This window comes from Camelina sativa, chromosome 14 (genome assembly GCF_030686135.1).
Source record: "Camelina sativa cultivar CO46 ecotype springtype chromosome 14, ASM3068613v1".
In the NCBI taxonomy this organism is placed as follows: Eukaryota; Viridiplantae; Streptophyta; class Magnoliopsida; order Brassicales; family Brassicaceae; genus Camelina; species Camelina sativa.
Genome location: NC_141893.1, coordinates 29,157,437 through 29,175,633, shown reverse-complemented (window position 1 = coordinate 29,175,633; position 18,197 = coordinate 29,157,437). Strand labels below are relative to the sequence as shown.

The following is an 18,197-nucleotide window of genomic DNA, read 5'->3' as shown; positions in this document are numbered from 1 at the left end:
TTGTTTACAGAAAATTCACTGATGAGTAAGAAGGAGAAGAGTGAGTTTGGATGAGAAGATTAAGGAAAATCGGTATTTTCATACCCCAGCTAAGGGGGTATGTTGAATTCATACACCAGCTATAACATTGAGTAAATCCATACACAAAGTTTAGTAAAATTCAAATTGGCTGCACCAATTCGACAAACGGTGTAAGAACATGCAGAAGCCGTGACGGTGTTAACTTCTCGTTAACAGCTGCTTACGTGGATGCCACGTAATAAACGACGTCGTATTGAGATACGAAAGAAAGAGCTTCTTTTGTCCAAAACGACGTCGTTTCCATTGTCTTCTTCCTTTTTACTTCTTTCACGAGTCGAGAGAAAGTTTGTTCAATTGATTTGGGGATTTTTAGAACATTTAGGGTTTTTGGGCGAAATCGAGTAAGATGTCTTCATCATCAGCTTCTTCAAGTGAGTAATTGAGAACATAATGTGTTTAGTTTCCGAGTCTTTGTGTATTTTGATAGAAATATTATTTGATTGTGAATTGGTGAAGGAGTGAGCAGCAACAGAGTCAATGTCATTGGAAGAGGAATCCCACGAAAATGTAGATGTGGTCGATTCTCTGTAATGAGAACTTCAAACACAATGAAAAATCCTGGAAGACTCTTTCATTGTTGTCCTAATGGATCCGATGAGGTAATCAATATAGTTGGTCATATGAAAATTGTTCTCATAACCTTCTCATAATGTGTATTTTTGTATTAGAATCCGAATCATTTGTTTAAGTGGACCGGCATAAGCATGGTTGAGGAGATGGAAGAGGTTGAAAGTGTAGTTGACAAAATAGAAAGAGAAGTGGGAAGCTTAGCAAAGGGATTAGATGAGGTAGAAGCTATCAAAGAAATCGCAGAAAGATGTGAAAAGGATATTGTAGAGCTCAAAGGTGTGGTGAGTTCTTATGAGAAAGAGATTCAAGAGCTAAGAAGCTTCAAGAACATGATTGTTTGTGGTGGTTTAGTTGTGGCTTTTGTCTACTATGTAATATTTGTGTAATGTGTTGTTAAGTGTTTTTGTTGTGATTAAGCATGTAATCATGGAGTTGTTAAGTGTTTTTGTTGTTAACTATGAGATTACCACAAAAACTTTCAATCTCATCGGACAAAAACAAAAAACTAACTTCCTTCTATTTAGTTCATTCATTCCATTCCATGGCTTGGTCCTTGGGTTGGTGCTTGACTAAGTCCTTGGCTTGGTCTTTGGCTTGGTCCTTGGCTTGGTTCTTGGCTTTGTCCTTGGCTTGGTTCTTCACCAGTTTTCTTCTTCTTCCACCTTCTACCAACAACTCCCAGAGCCGGATAACTTCTAGTATTATGACCGACGGTACTACACCGGCCACAACGACTATCTTGTCCAGCTTTTGAATCTTTGATTCTCTTCTTCAGTTGTTCTTGTTCTTCTTTTCCTTTTGACTTCTTCTTTGGAGACTCATTCTTGCCCTTCTTTCTTTTTTTCTGTCTTTTTGGGACCTTTTGTAACTTCTCGTGGTGGTGGTTGAATCCTAGGCTCCTGAGATCTTATCCAAAAACCAATGCCATTAACTGCTGAGATTGACTCAGAGTAAATCTTGACATTTGTTGATGCCAAGTACCAATCACAGTTAACATAATCTTCAGGATTGTGCTTCTTGGTTAGTATGACTCTTAAAACATGGCGGCAAGGGATCCCTGTCATACTCCATCTTCGACATGCACATGTCTTTGCATTCATATCAACCTTGAATCCATGTTTGTTTTCGAGAACCTCATACTGCCCATTTCCACAAGGAATTACCTGACAATACTTTCGTAAAAACTCTTCCTCTTTGATGGTGTTGGCGACCTTGAGAGTGTATTTTCCTTGACGTTTCATTGCTTTTTTAAACCTCACATCTATACGCATTATAGTTTGTCTTCTTATTGTCTCCAACATCTCCACTAATGGTATTTCCCGTGCTTTGTTGATAGCATTGTTGTAAGACTCAGAAAAGTTATTAGAAACATCTTTACAACTGGATTTGCAGCCAAAGAAGGCACGTCTACAGTTTCGTGGATTCCTTTGCATCAATGCCTCATACACTCCTTCATCAAACTTCTTCAATTCGTCAATGGCTTTGTTATGCTCAGATGCATTAAAACTCTTCGCAACTGCCCAAAACAACTTCTTTGGCAAATCTTTACCTGGATAAACTCTTCTAAGGTTACCATAGATATGGCGTGCACACATCCGGTGTTCCACCTTTGGTAGCTCTTGATCAACAACATTGAGCAATCCCTTTTGTCTATCAGAGATAAGGGTAAATCCATCACCATCTTCAAGCTTCAAATCAAATTTCAGCTTCTTAATGAACCACAACCAAGCATCATAGTTCTCTGTTTGCACAACTGCCCAAGCAACCAGATAGAACTGATTGTTAGCATCTCTTCCTACAGCTGCCAACAGTTGTCCTTTCACACCGTTTTTTAAGAAGCAACCATCTATGCCAATTATTGGCCGACAATATGCAAGCCAAGTCTTCCGAAGGGCTTCAAAGCAGACATAAAACCTATCAAACCTGACGATACCAGCATCATCAGTCAATGTCCCAACCTCCACTGTTGAACCCGGATTTGATCTACAAAACAGAAATCAAACCCATATTACCGACTAACTCCAAAATTATAAGAAAAGCAAAGTAAAAAAAGCTTGACTTACTCTAAAAGATGTTCCATGTAATCATGTAGACGAGCAAATTGCTCATCATATTCCTCTTGAATCATCTTCAATGCTTTTGCTCTAGTTGTCCGACACTGATCATAAGTAGCAACTATGGTGTAACGCTCCTCAATCGCATCTTGCATCGCCTTAGCATTGAATGTCAGATCCTTCCTTATGTCATTCAAGAACAACTGAGCAAGGACTCCACTCTTGATCACTTTACTAAACCCGTCCTTTGTACATGCATTGACATCATTGCATGTCTTCACCATGTACTTTCCAATTTTATCTTCATAGGAGCAGTAGATCTTGAATTTGCAATTCCCTCCAATGGAACACCTTACTTCACTCTTCTCTGAATCCCATCTTGTAAACTTTATATTCTCTCCATTCTTAAGAGCATAGTCAACCACAGCTTCTTTAAACTCACCTATACTATCAAAGACTTGCTCTAGTTTTATTTCTCCACTACCTTTTTTGCACCTCATATATCTTCTTTCAACGTCCTCGCAATCTGAGTTAGGAGGAGTATTCTCATCATTATCATGCTCTTCTTCGTCAACAAAACCTGCTAAGTTCTCCTCCACTCGATCTTCCATGTCAACAAATACCCTATGAGCATCTCTATCATCACCATGAGAACCATCTCTATCACTATGAGCACCATCTCTATCATCGCCAACAGAACCATCTCTATCACTATGAGCACCATCTCTATCATCACCATGAGAACCAACTTCAAGAAGCTCATGCTGTTCTTTCTCTAGAAAGATTTCTATCGACTTAACCCAAACCGCAGTTGTACACATTTTCTGAAAATTCTCACCTTCATTTATTAACTTCAGCTCTGAAAAATCTTCAAATGGATACTTATACCAGATTTTCTGCCCATAAAGAGGATCGTCCAATGCCGCCATCAGATTAGTCACAACACTTTCTGGTTTGCTTTCAAGGGTTAGAGCCGATCCTCCAACATAAGTAATTTTTTTCCCATCAACAACTCCAAACTCCCCACCATTGTGGCATTGGAATATGACATCCTCATCAGAGCTGAAAAAAAAAAACTTAAAAGAATTAGAGGGTTATTCATTTCGTTTACATATATTATCGAACACTTGGTGTTCATGATATTTTTGTAAGAGCTAAACTAGTTCCAAACTTAAGAACACACATCAATCTCATCTAAACTACACAATTACACGCAAAATCCATCGGGTTTTCTAAATAAACACTCCTAAGTATCTCAATTAAGAAAATCCCTAAATTATAAAAACCCTAAAAATTGAATTAAAACTACCTCATTTTCCGATGACAATACGGTTAACAACACTTTATACACTCTCCACGGTCGACAATCGTTGATAATTGAATCAATTGACCAATTGATTTTGATTTATTGGTGAAAAAAAGAGAAGAAACATGAGTCGGGATTGAGAAACATAACTCGAGTTGGGAAAGAAGAAGTAGATGGCTTAAGAAGAAGACAATGGAAACGACGTCGTTTTGGAAAAAAGAAGCTCTTTCTTTCGTATCTTAATAGGACGTCGTTTATTACGTGGCATCCACGTAAGCAGCTGTTAACGGTCAGATAACACCGTCACGGCTTGTGCATGTTCTTACACTGTTTGTCGAGTTGGTGCAGCCAATTTGAATTTTACTAAACTTTGTGTATGGATTCACTCAATATTATAGCTGGTGTATGAATTCAACATACCCCTTAGCTGGAGTATGAAAATACCGATTTTCCGTAAAGAGGCACACAAAAAAACTTATTTCAATGAGAAGATGTGAGTTTGGAGAAGTGATGTTTTTGTGTAAATACTTTGTTACAAAAGTTACTCATTATACACCCACTTGTGTACAATTAAACGCAAGGATTGACGTGTGATCGTATAGATGAAGGACACATACCCTATGGTAAGAGTAATATCTATAGATTAAAGCTTAATTAAATCCCACTTGCAACCAAGAATTTCGACCAAGATATCTATATGCAAGGAGGAGAAGTTGTTCGGTCCATAAAAAGTATGTAACATCACATTTGGGCCTGATGGGCTTTTGACTTCCGTTCAGAAAACCAAAAGATAGATTCGTCTTTTTTTTTTTTTTTTTGCTAGTCTGCTACATCGTTTACTCTGTCTCTCTCCTTTCTCAGATCTCGACTTCTGTATTTATCTATTACAGTCGATTGAGAGTTGTGAAACAGTTTATCATCCACAATCTCTTGTTGTTATCCACCTTCCTCCGTATCTCACCAGAGTTTTCATCCCCTCCCTCACCCAACGTAAATAACGAACAACTCCGGGAAAGCCTTCCTCTTGTAATCGTAAGTCAATACAATCATGTCATCTTCGTTATTTATTTTGTAAATCACTGTATAAATCTGTTGAGTTGCTAGGTTATCTTCAACCAATTGAGAGTTATTGAAAATTTTGGTTGAGAGGTAGAGGGATGGAAATAACTTTCAGAATACATATATTAAACATTTGTGGCTTAGAAAGTCATGGTTTTCGGTCATATATAAAATCATGTGCCTAGCTCTGTATCTGCCTCTGTCGGAATATCTCCATGTTGTTCTGCATACAAATGTCTTGGTTCAAGTTTGTTCTACTAACTTTGTAGTTATACATTTTGATTCTCTTAAGAGAATTGGTAATGCCTATATCTCAATTTTTACTTTCTGAATGTCTCTCGTAATGGTAACTCTTGTTTGTGTAGCTGCACCCCATAATAGGCGATGGCAAAGACCACATACGAAACAGGTTTGCCGGTTTATGATCTCAATAATGGAGCTTAATAGTTTTGATAGGTTTTTCTAGATACAGCTTTAATTTGTGAAACAATTATTGCATCTATACGGCTTCGTTTTGTTATAGATTATCTGGTTTTTTTGATACTTTCTAAATCGTGATGTAGATACTTATCAGGAGGTAAGAGCAACAAAGAGAAAGAGGAAGATGTAAGTAATCCCTATAAACCAAACATGTTTCACAAAAACTCAACATCTGATTTAGGTTTGTACGTGCAGAATTCAGATACCTATCTTCAAGACTCAATAATTTTAGGTAAGTATCACCGATCCTTTTTTTTGTTGATGCAGCTTTATCACATAACGCAAGGTCCTTTCACTGATGCTTTTTCATTCGTAAACTCTAACAGAACCTCCTCATATAAGGAATTCGTTTCCGGAATACGTTTCTCAGTGGCAAAGAAGTGATGACGATAGTTTGTCTCCGACTCGAGAAAGTGAATCTTTCAAGGATAGATAATGTACGAATGCACCATCAAAGGTATTGATATTATCTTCCATCAACGTGTTAAGGGTTTTCAAGTAAAACCGTTGTCACTAAATATTTGTGTTATCTCCGGTTACATATAGATATCAGAGATATTGTGCTAATGCAGGTAAGAAACAGATGTTTATAATCGTTCATGTCAGCTTAAAAACCTTAAGCATACTTTATGTGTCTGTATAGATGACTTGGGCATTGTTGTGTGTTCTTATAGACCAGATGGATGTCGGTGAGGATGTCGGTGAGGACAGTCACTTAGACGAAGTAATTGCGTTGAAGAAGATAGTGAAATATCTAGAAACCGTCGTGGAGAATTTGCATTAGGTGATCAATCGTTTATTTCGATTGGAAGAGGGGAAAAAAAAGTAATGACGATTAGTTATATTGAGGTCAAGTAGTTTTTTGTGTAATGCCTAAATCTTTTTAAGGGTGGATGTATGCGAATGTGGTTACTCTACTACATTATGAATATGACCACATGACAGTTTATTTTTTGGGCATTTATGAAAATCCAGTGTACCAGTCTGTTCGTTAACTTAAATATTTGATGGATTGTAGTTATATAAACTTTCACAATAGAGTAAGTTACAATTACTGATAGAACAAAATATAGTGAACCTTTTCAAATCAGTATCAATTAGTGTCTGTATATTAAACTGTTTTTAAAAATGCAAATGATAACTTCAAAATTCTCATGTTATGACAGTCTGTGAAGATCTTTAGTATTCGTCTTGAAACAGGTAAAATACTTAAATAGCTACTATAACGACACAGATATCCATAATGAGAAACATAAATCTTGAAACTGCACAAGTCTTTTGGATTCGTAATTATTCTTCCTCTCATGAACTAAAATATTCTGATTCATCTGTCATCTCCACATCAGAATCCTGATCTTCCGAATCTTCATCGACTGGATCTTCTGGAATATCTTCTAGATCCACACCAGGTAAAACTAGTGATCTTACATTAAGTACATTTACTGAATTCGGATAAAGATCATTGTCGACTTCCTGTAATGGTGCTCTTTGCTCGATGACTATGTCATGTATTCCTCTCGGATATACTTTCACAACAACCAACCACTCGTTTAATCGGCGCTTGACACGTGGGTATGGGAAAAAACAGACTTGATCTGCTTGTGTTGTCAAAAAGAATGGATCATACTTGTGATATACTCCAGACGCACGAACCTCAACAACACCAGCTTTACACATTCTCGTCCCTGATCCCAAAGTCGTATCAAACCAATCACATCGAAATAAAGTTACCTTCAACCCAACAGCTCCGTGATAAGCGATCTGAATCACTTGTTGCAATTTTCCATAGTACGTCTGTTCGTATTCAGAACTACCCCGCACACAAATCCCGTAATTGGTTGTACTTTTATTAACTGCATGGTTAACCGTATGAAAGTTATATCCTCGCGAAAAGTATGCATTCCAACATGTGGACTTCCGTATTGGCCCTCGCACAAGCTCATGTAACCACAACGGATACAACGAATTTGTGTAATCGCTTGGAATCTGTATAACCAGTCAGAAAAAAACGTCTCATATAAGTAAGCGTCCACACATGTTAAAAGTTATGACAATCCACTGGACCACCAATATGATAGCATGACACATACCAAATTGTATAACCAGTCAGAATAGTCTCTTTCTTTCAATGTTGCTAACGCCTCATCGGTGAGCCCATCATTTCTCTCTCTAGCCTCATTGTCAAATAATCTGCATATATTAATAAGTGATGTTAGCATAAAAGATTATATTGTGAACATATAATTTACATGTGAGATGTCATGTTTACCTTTCAAATTGTTGTAGTTCTTCACAATTGAGGAGAATATATGTATGGGCGATGTGGTGATCGTCATCATTCAACCACTCATAATATGTTTTACCACTTCCCCCACCAACATGTCTAAATAATGCTGGTACATCGTATGAGTAGTTATATAGCTGAGCAAACCCACTAGCATGTCGTTTCTGAGTACTATTTAACACAATATCTCCGATAGAGTCGTAGTGGTGAAAGCTGAAATTTGTGATTTCTTCATTGATAAACTGCTCCACAATTGAACCTTCAACACTTGCTTTATTATTCGCTTTTTTCTTGAGGTGAAACATGAATCGTTCGAATGGATACATCCATAGAAACTGCACCGGTCCACGAAGCTCAGCTTCTTCAGGTAAGTGTACAGTCAAATGTTCCATAACATCAAAAAATGATGGTGGAAATATCTTCTCCAGGTTGCAAAGCGTCTGGGCTATATTATTTTTCAAACGATATATCTCACTTCTGTTCAACGATCTTGAACAGAGATCGCGGAAAAAAATACCCACATCTACATTGACAAGTGAACCAAATAATAACTTAAACATACTATATTTTTTTTGGTAAGATACGTATGGTAGATATTTATATTTACCTGAGATTGCTTCATGGACTTATAAAGGCAGGAGTTCACAGAAAATGAACGGAAATAATCGTTTCATAATGACATGGCAATCGTGACTTTTCAAACCATATATTTTCGAATCGTGGTCAATGTGTATGCATCGTCCTATGTTTGATACATACCCATCCAGAAACTTTGCCACATCCTTTAACCATTTCAGAAATTCCCGCTTGGCATTTGGAGACAACCTGAATATTAGAATTGGAGCCTTCCCGAACTCAGTAAGATGTAAAGGTTTGCGATCACAATACATAACCAAATCTTTCCGTGAGTTTAGGGAATCCTTTGTTTTGCCTGTGAGATTTAGCAAAGTGTTAATAAAGTTATCGAAAAAGTTTTTCTCAATATGCATTACATCCAAGCAATGTCGAAGAAGATATGTCCTCCAATATGGCAGCTCCCAGAAAATACTACGCTTATGCCATTGATGAGTAACACCATAGCCTTCAATTCAGGTGTTTACATGACCGTTGCCACCACATTCAGCTGTTTTCTGCATTCCATAAATTTCATCCAAATGATGCTCTAAGATTTCATCTCCCGAGCGATAATGAGGTCCACTCTTATGGACACCCTTATTCTTCAGAAAAGATCTCCTATTTTGTTGATACACATGATCTGGTGGCAAAAATCTTCGATGACAATCAAACCAACTTGATTTACGACCATGCTTTAATTGAAAAGCATCGGTGTCCTCCATACAATACGGACATGATAATCTTCCATGAGTTGTCTATCCAGATAACATCCCCAATGCCGGAAAATCACTTATCGTCCACATTAACACTGCTTTTAGATTGAAATTCTGCTTGATGGAAACATCAAATGCTTCAACACCAAAATAGTGACTGCAATTCTTCAATCAACGGTCGCAAAAAACATCCAAACTTCGTTTTGGATGGGTTCTCCCTGGGACTAAAATGCTAAGATATAAATATTCTCTTTTCATGCACATATCTGGCGGGAGATTATATGGAGTAAGAATAATAGGCCACAAGAATAATTACCACCAGATGATCCAAATGGGTTAAACCCATCTGTACAAAGACCTAGGTAAACATTCCTACTTTTAGATGCAAACTCCGGATAAAGCTCTTGAAAATGCTTCCACGCCTTACCATCTGAAGGATGTTCCATCTTTCCATCATGGCATGTATGTTCTGCATGCCACCTCATATGTGATGTTGTTCTCTCAGAAAGATACAATCTTTTTAGTCTATCTGATAATTGCAGATAAAACATCTTCTTGTATGGAATACGTTTTGTAGCAAAGGAACGTTTCCTCGATGTCTTCTCTGGTTTGTACCTTGGATGCTCACAAAATTTGCATATGATTAAACTTTCATCGGTGTCACCCCAAAAAATAATGCAATTATTTTGACAGACATCAATCCTATGGTACGGCATACTCAATGTACGCATCAACTTCTCCGTTTCGTAATAGCTTTTGGAAGCAACATTATCTTCAGGTAAAATCTTATGAATCAAGTGTAAAACATCATCGACACATGTTTCGGCTAGATTGTGGTTCGTCTTAATGTGCATCACATCAGCAGCTAACGAGAATTGTGACAAGCTTTCTACACAATTATCATAAAGAGGTTGGCTAGCAGTATTTAAACGGTTGAAAAAACTAGCAGCCTCAGCGTTAGGGACTTCCCAATCATCATCTGGTACAACAGGTTCGTCAGAGTGTTCACCCCTTTCAGTATTCATTCTATAAGAAAAACAAAAAATTCTTAAGTAACGTTGCTAATTGTTACTATTTATATAACATATATCTATATAGTTTTATTAATATATATGTAATTTATTATTTGATGTTTATTTTAATTAACATGAGTCTCAAAAGTAAGTTATTTTTTTAATCTACATAATTACCTTGTTTGTGGCATCAAGATTTCTTCTCTAGAGGCAAACTGACCCATGTATGCATTAGAATTCCATTCCGGTTCGGGTGTTTGATATGCAGTGTTATCAAAAAATTCGTGTCCCCCTTGATATTGGTATTGAGGCTCGAACGTTTCTCCATGAGCTGTCCAAACATAGTAGTTGGGTTGAAACCCCTTGTTATATAAATGCCCGTGGAAGCTCTCCGTTTTTACACTGCCGGCATGGACACCAAATTCTACCTCCCTCATAAAATCGTTGCTGAGCAAAACTCAAGAAGTGCGCCAACCCAATTTCATAATCTACAGAAACTTTCGCTGTATATGGATCCATACGCTGATACATCCATGCTCGCTGAACTTCAATATTATTACTTGAGGAAGACATTTGAATAAGTTGAAAAAAGGATTTATCAATGAATAAAGAAAGAACATACACACACAAAAAAAAAACAAAGAAGGACGAGAAGACGATTTCTGAATATGTAAGAGTAGTCATTTTGTGTTCTTATAGAAGAGAGACAATGTTTATATAATAGATTAAATATAACCATTCTCACAAATGAACGGTGGTTGTTTCCCAAAATGTTGATGTGACCACCCCATTATTGCTACATTGAAATTTATGTCACACTCACAATAATATTACTCCCCATTATCGACAACATGGAGCACCAATAATTCACTACGTAAAACGACAAACATCATTCTGTAGCTAAATTGCAACGACATTTGCTACACGTTCAAATTGTCGCAACAATTACTAGTTATTCGTAGCAAATGTATTATACTATTAATCTATTTTTTAATAATTATTTTCAAAAGATTTACTACATCTTGTGACAGCTCATGTTGTGAGAACAACCGCTACAATATAATGTGTAATAAATAATGTAGCAATTTTACTACAAAATGCATTGGTAACTATCTGTCATTATTTAACTACGATTCCTCACAAAATAGCTACAAAATAAATTATCTCATATATTGTAACAAATTTGTCACATAATGTAGCTATTTGTTCCTACAATTATTTCCGTAACAGGTATTTGTAGCTATATAATCGATTGTTACTAGTGTAGTGCCTTGATTGGTTTATGTATGGTTTCTGTTAGGTTGTTAGAGTTTGGTCATTAGAACCATGTTAAGATGTTGGTTATTGGTTTCATGATATCATTGGATTAGTTATTGGTTTACTGCTGGTTTAATACTATTATTTTCGGTGTTTGAATTTGAATGTTGTTTAGGTTGATAGTGGATATAAGATCAATAGTTAATTATTAAATAAATAAAAATGGGTCAGCTCGTTTCAAAGAGAAATGAAACGATGAAGGAAGAAATAGAACATTGTTATGTTCAATTTCTTTTTCTTTTTTTTTTTAAAAAAAATTACAAAAAAAAATCGGATTTAGAGTTCATTATTATATTATAATAACATCAGATTTTAATTATATGCACCTCATCTTAATGGATAAGAGATATAGTTTATTAATTAGCAAATCAAAAATAAGATGTGCATTATATAAGATCTATAATTTACTTAGTATTAGAAATAGTTAAACATTAATATAAACATAACTAGCAAAGAAAAGAAATTAAAAACTTTTATCATCTCATATTTGGAAAACTAACATTATTTTAATTATATTTGTTTTAAAAATCTGATCACTAACACATGTTGCGGTCTTGTGAGTTACTATAACTCTCAAAATCAAGTTTTGTATAATAAGATATAATTCTGCACAATATGTTTTCGAATATCTATTCTTGATTTAATTAAATAAATATTAATATTAAAAGCTAAAAATCTGTAAAAAATTATGCAAAGTTTTTTTTAAGAATATTCTCTTTCATAACCTTGGCTTTAAGACTATATCTAGAAAAAGATACATCATACATCATAATTCATAAAATTATTTTACAGCTATTTGCATACAACATCATGATACAAAATATTGTTATGGTATTGTTGTTTGTAATAGGTTATGTTGTGATCATCTTCGAGAAGTCTTTATCTATCAATAAAAGCAGAATAGCACTTTTGATGGCCGTGAGTTTGTGGGCTGTGCAAAGCATCGGGGTAAAAATTCATAGTACTTTTTTTTTTCATTTGGATTCATCTCTATTGTAAATGCTCTGTTGAAGTATAGCTTAAAAACAAAATAGCTCTACATTTATGTGATCAATAATGTGATAAGCGCATGTTTACAGGCTTCTCTAGAAAGTATTGTTTTAGAGTTTCAACACGCAACAAGTGAAGTTAGTCAAATAGTGTTTTATTTGCTCGGCGCAATGACTATTGTAGAGATAATTGATGCTCATCAAGGATTCAAGCTAGTTACAGATTATCTAACATCTAGGAAACCAAATATACTTTTATGGATGGTACTGTTGTTCCATTTCTGATATATTTATGCTTCCTACATTTATGTTTTGAGGATATGAGTTTTCTTCTTCGCTCTTTCTCTCGCATTATCTTGACTTTAGCTTTATGGTTTCCTTTTCAGATTGGTTTTGCTACATTTTTCCTTAGCTCCGTTCTTGACAACCTAACAACTACTATTGTTATGGTTTCTCTACTGAAAAGACTGGTTCCTTTATCAGAATACCGCAAGTACGGAAATCTTATATTTTTGTTAGTTTTTGTTTTTTGGCTCTAGGTATTAAGCTGATTTATTGTGAATCAAGGAAACACCTATTTTTGACATTGGTTTTTAAGAGAGAATCTCTATTTTATGTAGTTATATTATTATCTTTTTAATAAAGAGAATATGAAACAATAATGATGTTTATTAATGTTAGTATATACATTATGTTCAATATCCTATGGCAAGACTTTTAGGAGCAGTTGTGGTCATAGCAGCAAATGCAGGAGGAGCTTGGACTCCTATTGGTGATGTTACTACAACTATGCTATGGATACATGGCCATATATCAACATTTTCGACTATAAAGGTCTTTTTCACATTTTTTTTTTTGATTCAGATGATTAAATTAATTAAAGGCCTTGAATATGCAAATGATATAGATTATACTTTTATCTATGTTCCACTGGCTTTCATGTCATTGACAAGGTCATAAACTCTTCTTGAATCCTCGACGTGTTACAACTTCTTGTAAAGTTTCAATACTGCATAGGTTGATGTGGTTTTCATTTTTTTTTTTTTTTTTTTTTTTTTTTTTTTTTGTAAATTTCAGTGAGGTAAACGGAGTGGGACTAAATAATCCTCCTACCCCATTATTAGATTATGATCAGACTGCTCCAAGAGGAAAGCTTGTATTTGGAGTTGGTTTTGGAGCTTTAGTTTTTGTCCCAATATTTAAGTCATTAACCGGATTACCTCCTTACCTGGGTATTTTGTTGGGTCTTGGAGTTATATGGATTTTGACTGATGTGATCCATTATGGGGACTTAGAGAGACAACACCTAAAACTTCCACACGCTTTGTCTCGGATAGATTCACAAGGAGCTTTCTTTTTCCTTGGAATTCTGTTATCTATGAGCACGTAACCACAAAAATGTTTCACTCAACCACATTAACTAGTATCTTTGTTGTATAAGAGATTTATATATATTGTTGTCTATTTTTTTAGTCTTGATGCAGCTGGGATTCTCAAAGTGATTGCAAACTATCTTAATGCTCATATACCCAATGTTGAGTTGATTGCCGTTATTATTGGTGTGGTATCATCCATCCTAGATAACGTCCCATTGGTTTCAGCAACCATGGGGATGTATAATCTCTCAACGTTCCCTCAAGATTCTGAGTTCTGGCAACTCATTTCACTTTGCGCTGGAACCGGCGGTTCCATGCTTATTACTGGATCTGCTGCTGGAGTAGCCTTCATGGGTATGGAGAAAGTTGATTTCTTTTGGTACTTCCGTAAGGTAATACTTAGATAGTTAGATACCTCTCTGGCTTGTTCAACATATAGATAACAAAAGTTTAGTTGTTTTCTCTTCTTTGTCGTGCAGGTGACTGGTTATACTTTTCTTGGTTTTACTGCTGGTATCTGGACTTACCTCACGGTTAATAGTTTCTCTCTTTAACTTTCAACAACCGTGGTTTATATCTATTTGTTCAGTGAATCATAAGCTACTCTAGCATCAAGAGTTTCAATATCTATAAACTGGAATATTATATAACATTATATATATATATATATATATATATATATATATATATATGACAACATCCCGTACATCATGAAGGTGGTTTCATTGGTGTTTAGAAGATTTTAAATTAAAATATTTGTCATACATCAGAGATTCATTTATCAAAAACAAAGTTGAAAGACAAAACAAACAAGATTTTATAACTTAAAATTCAAGGAAAGGTTAAAAAAAAACCCATACAATGAAGATATGAAATAATTCAGTGAGATGAAAAGAGCCAATGCAATATAAGTGTGTAAAATTAAAGACATATCTAAAAGTTAAGAGATTACATATAACAATGGGATGTTAGTAAGTAACAGAGATTGAGTTTTCCTACGCCCTTATTTTTTTTTTTCATGTCGACAGTTTAATCAACTTCTCTAATCTTAGTGCAAGCTTATTAAATCAATATACAGTAGGTCGGATCCGCTAGTACAAGTGATTTTGTTATCTCTGTAGTATCCTCGTTCGACATTCTTAGCAAATGCTGAGGAGAAAAAAAAACTCATATTGATAACATAATAAGCATATAGACATCTAGGTTACCACCAAACAAAGGATAATATGCGGGAATTAAAGTTAATTATTGGCTATATTTATAAATTTAAAAAATGCTACTCAGTTTATTACAGAAATTAGTTTGAGTGTTTAAGAGTTGTATGATAAAAAGAAATCATTAAAATTGACAATAGAATTTGAGATGAGCCATTGTTGTTAATATCGGTGTAGTTATTATCACCCTCTCCCTTTTATAAAGAATGCTCCTTCGGTCCCATTTTATAAAAGTTTTTTTTTTGGCTATAAGTAAAATAAAAAAAAATAATAAATAATTTATCATTTTTTAAAGTTCAACCAATAGAAAAATATCATAAGCTATTACATTAAAAAAAAAAAAAAAAAAAAAAAAAAAAAAAAAAAAACTAGACATAAAGTTTGGGACATAGGGAGTATCATTTTACCATTTTCACACAATAAAAGAAATCTGTAAATTTTTATAATACTCTATATCAATACACCAAATAAGTTTTTTTCTATAATTTATAAACTTAAATAACTGGGATTAAAACAAGATTTAGTTTAATTATTTCTATTAATAGGACATTTTTGTGAAACTATTAGAGGGAGTATTAAGGTTATACTGGACCTTGTATATTGGACTTGTTATAATGTCTTGTTTACGTCAATGATGGTTTATGTAAACCTAGAAACCCTAGAGCTAATTATGTATATATAGGATTGTAATTTTTATGAATGAAAACTGAGTCAGTTGAATACCTAATTTTACATGTTATTAGAGCAGTCCATCATATGAATCTAAATTTTTAAGGGTCAGGGTTTTATTGTTTTGACTTCCGCAAAAATGAAGAAAAAAAAATCCTTTGTGTACAGTCTAGATTCCCCTTGTTGGTATTGTCTTTGTTTCCTATGTCGGATCAGCTAGACTTGTTTCTCAACTTATTGTCTACAAAGTTTTGTAGAAGTTTTGTAGATGTTTCTGATGTGTCTGTATTTTATAGGTTTTAACCATAGTTTTTAGTTTTGTTTTGAATCTTTTATTAAGTCAAAATGTGCTTTTAGAGTCTTTTTAGTCTTTTACGAGTTTGTACAGATTCTAGGTTGCTTTTGAAGGAAATTGAGTCTTTTGGGGATAAAAACAAGCATCTTGAGCCATTTTGGTGAAGAATGATCGGACTAGCAAGCAAATGGAGCAAACACAGAAAAAGCATCGAGGATCGGTTGATCCTCATTCGGGATCGACCGATCCCGTACCCGAAACAACTTTTTCTTTTTCGTTTTAAACCGAATTTTAGGGTTTTATTTTGATATTTAAGTTAGAGGCTCGGCGTCCAGAGACATAAGCTTTATTTTCTGAGACTATTTTGTATTGAGAGCTGGGGGAGAAGATCTCTAATCCTTCTTGACACTTTGGAGAAGATTTCTAAACCCTATTTTCTATTTCTTTTGCAATTCAATTATGTCTTATTCATCTTTGATTTGCTGTTTTTGTTTCTCCATGTCTGAGTAGTTTATCTATTGGGTTTCGGGTTTCAAAGGGGTTTATGATTCTCTAATGATGGTGCTTTAGATTTGGGGTTGATCTCTTTTGTTCTTCATCTATAGTTGTTCTTAATGCTTAAACTAGATTAGCTACCTAGTTTCTGATTTTAGGTTGAATTCATTGTGGCACCAAAAGTGTTGTTGAGTTGCTTGAAAAGAACTTAGGTGAGCAAGGTGGACCCTAGCCAATGGAAGTTGAAGTTGAGGCACCTTGTGAACAGATCAAACTTGAACCTTTATTGCTTGCTTGGTTTGCTAGATCCAAACGATGGTTTAGGGTTTAGTGAATTCATTGCATAGATAGTTAACACTGCGGAAGTAGGTTAGCTTTACAACAGTGATTTGATTTCTAGAATGGTGTTTAATGCATCCCCATCTTCCACCTTAGTCCGAGAATTATATCCCCATAGATTCCCTGCGCCCAATATTTCCTTTTTGAATTAAAACAGTTTGTTTACTTTCCGTTTTTAGATAGTTACTTGATTCACAAACTTTTCCATTGTCTTAGCTACATTTAATCTACATAATTTCATAGTGTAATTGTTTGGTCTCTGTGAATTCGATCCTGAAGTGTTACAACGATACCACTAGATCGTGGTGGAGTACACATTAGGTTATTAATTGACCTTTGATCATTTCCCTTTGAATTGTGTTCAGCTTCTTATCTTTTGGCCAAACTCATGTTTGTTTGGTCCTTTGTGGATGGTGAATTTCGGATTTAGAGAAGAAAAAAGACCTCCAATCTGGCTGACTTTTTTGGGGAAATTTTTGTGACTCATTGTTCAACATATTCAACGGTGGAGATCTTGTTTCAACAGTTTATTTGTAAGAGAACTGAGTTTTAGTGTGGTTGGTCGTGTCTAGAATTTCCAGATTTTTCTGCAACATCCGTCATGAGTGTTTATGAAATCGAAAGGTGAGATCTTCTCGGTTTGAGATGAAAATTTTCAGAGTTGTTTCTGACTTCTTTATTTAGGATTTGTACGGTGGAGATCTGAATATGTTACCAGAATCTTAGTGAATCAAGTTGTTTAAGTGGTTCAATCTCAAAGCGGTGTTTTCGTTTTCTCTTCCTCACCCTCTTGAGTTTGAGGGGGAGAATAGAGAATGAAGATCCTCTCTATTCATTTGAGATATGTTTCTCAGTTCACTTGGTTCAACAAAGGATATAGGAAGTAGTTGCCTTCCAACATGTATTTTCGTTTGCGAGTAGTGAAGTTGTTTTTCGTCACAATTTCACTTTGGGTCCAAGTGAGGAGAATTCTTTTGCATCGGTTGATGCAGGCCACTCTGTTTCTGCTCTTTTACAACAAGATGTTTTTGTTGCATAGCGATATGTTACTACTGTGATAACCCGTCCCGCGGACCCTACTAGCCTACCCGCTAGCCTCCCCAACGAACCCCAAGCTGGCCCTGCAGGGCATCGATCATAACCCCTCACCGTAAAATGGAACTACTCATCCAAATCCACCAGTAGGTTATTGGTGCGTCAGGCGTTCCTCGAACCTTGGTCCCCACCCTTTAACAACCTTCCTGCAGATCAATTGGTGACAGCTTGTCCTGTGGGAAGGTTGTTAAAGGGTGGGGACCAGGGTTCGAGGAACGTCTAGCGCACCAATA

General features: G+C 35.2%; 3 protein-coding genes, 1 long non-coding RNA gene and 1 pseudogene across 6 annotated transcripts; 3 read left to right on the top strand and 2 right to left on the bottom strand.

Moving 5' to 3' along the window:
- Positions 1-427: 427 nt before the first annotated feature.
- LOC147928762 (uncharacterized protein At4g04775-like) lies at positions 428-1,037 on the top strand. The gene is made up of 3 exons (XM_087486262.1): positions 428-452; positions 538-680; positions 750-1,037. Exons 1-3 carry the CDS (start codon positions 428-430, stop codon positions 1,035-1,037), a joined length of 456 nt encoding a protein of 151 aa, XP_087342388.1.
- Positions 1,038-1,469: 432 nt separating this feature from the next.
- LOC147928761 (uncharacterized) lies at positions 1,470-4,019 on the bottom strand. Its single transcript, XM_087486261.1, has 3 exons — positions 4,015-4,019; positions 2,715-3,767; positions 1,470-2,634 (listed from the first exon to the last, which is right to left on the bottom strand). The coding sequence occupies exons 1-3, from the start codon at positions 4,017-4,019 to the stop codon at positions 1,470-1,472; spliced, it is 2,223 nt and encodes a 740-aa protein (XP_087342387.1).
- A 426-nt stretch (positions 4,020-4,445) lies between these two features.
- On the top strand, positions 4,446-6,577 carry LOC104742518 (uncharacterized). Its single transcript, XR_760542.3, has 7 exons — positions 4,446-4,504; positions 4,791-5,043; positions 5,436-5,479; positions 5,634-5,676; positions 5,746-5,782; positions 5,877-6,007; positions 6,225-6,577. It is a non-coding gene; the product is annotated as an uncharacterized LOC104742518 (long non-coding RNA).
- Positions 6,578-6,669: 92 nt separating this feature from the next.
- LOC104742516 (uncharacterized) lies at positions 6,670-11,671 on the bottom strand. Of its 2 annotated transcripts, XM_087486421.1 has the most exons (5): positions 10,353-11,671; positions 8,442-10,188; positions 7,820-8,357; positions 7,641-7,740; positions 6,670-7,536 (listed from the first exon to the last, which is right to left on the bottom strand). In XM_087486421.1, exons 3-5 carry the CDS (start codon positions 8,224-8,226, stop codon positions 6,853-6,855), a joined length of 1,191 nt encoding a protein of 396 aa, XP_087342547.1. In that variant the 5' UTR covers positions 8,227-8,357; positions 8,442-10,188; positions 10,353-11,671; the 3' UTR covers positions 6,670-6,852. The 2 variants fall into 2 exon arrangements, with proteins under 2 accessions (XP_087342547.1, XP_010461832.1); XM_010463530.2 differs by having other exon boundaries at positions 7,820-10,188; positions 10,353-10,864.
- Positions 11,672-12,233: 562 nt separating this feature from the next.
- On the top strand, positions 12,234-14,456 carry LOC104742515 (sodium/proton antiporter 2-like; annotated as a pseudogene). Its single transcript, XR_015580820.1, has 7 exons — positions 12,234-12,440; positions 12,572-12,745; positions 12,868-12,974; positions 13,195-13,434; positions 13,559-13,867; positions 13,955-14,249; positions 14,337-14,456. The product of XR_015580820.1 is annotated as a sodium/proton antiporter 2-like (transcript).
- The last annotated feature ends 3,741 nt before the right edge of the window (positions 14,457-18,197 follow it).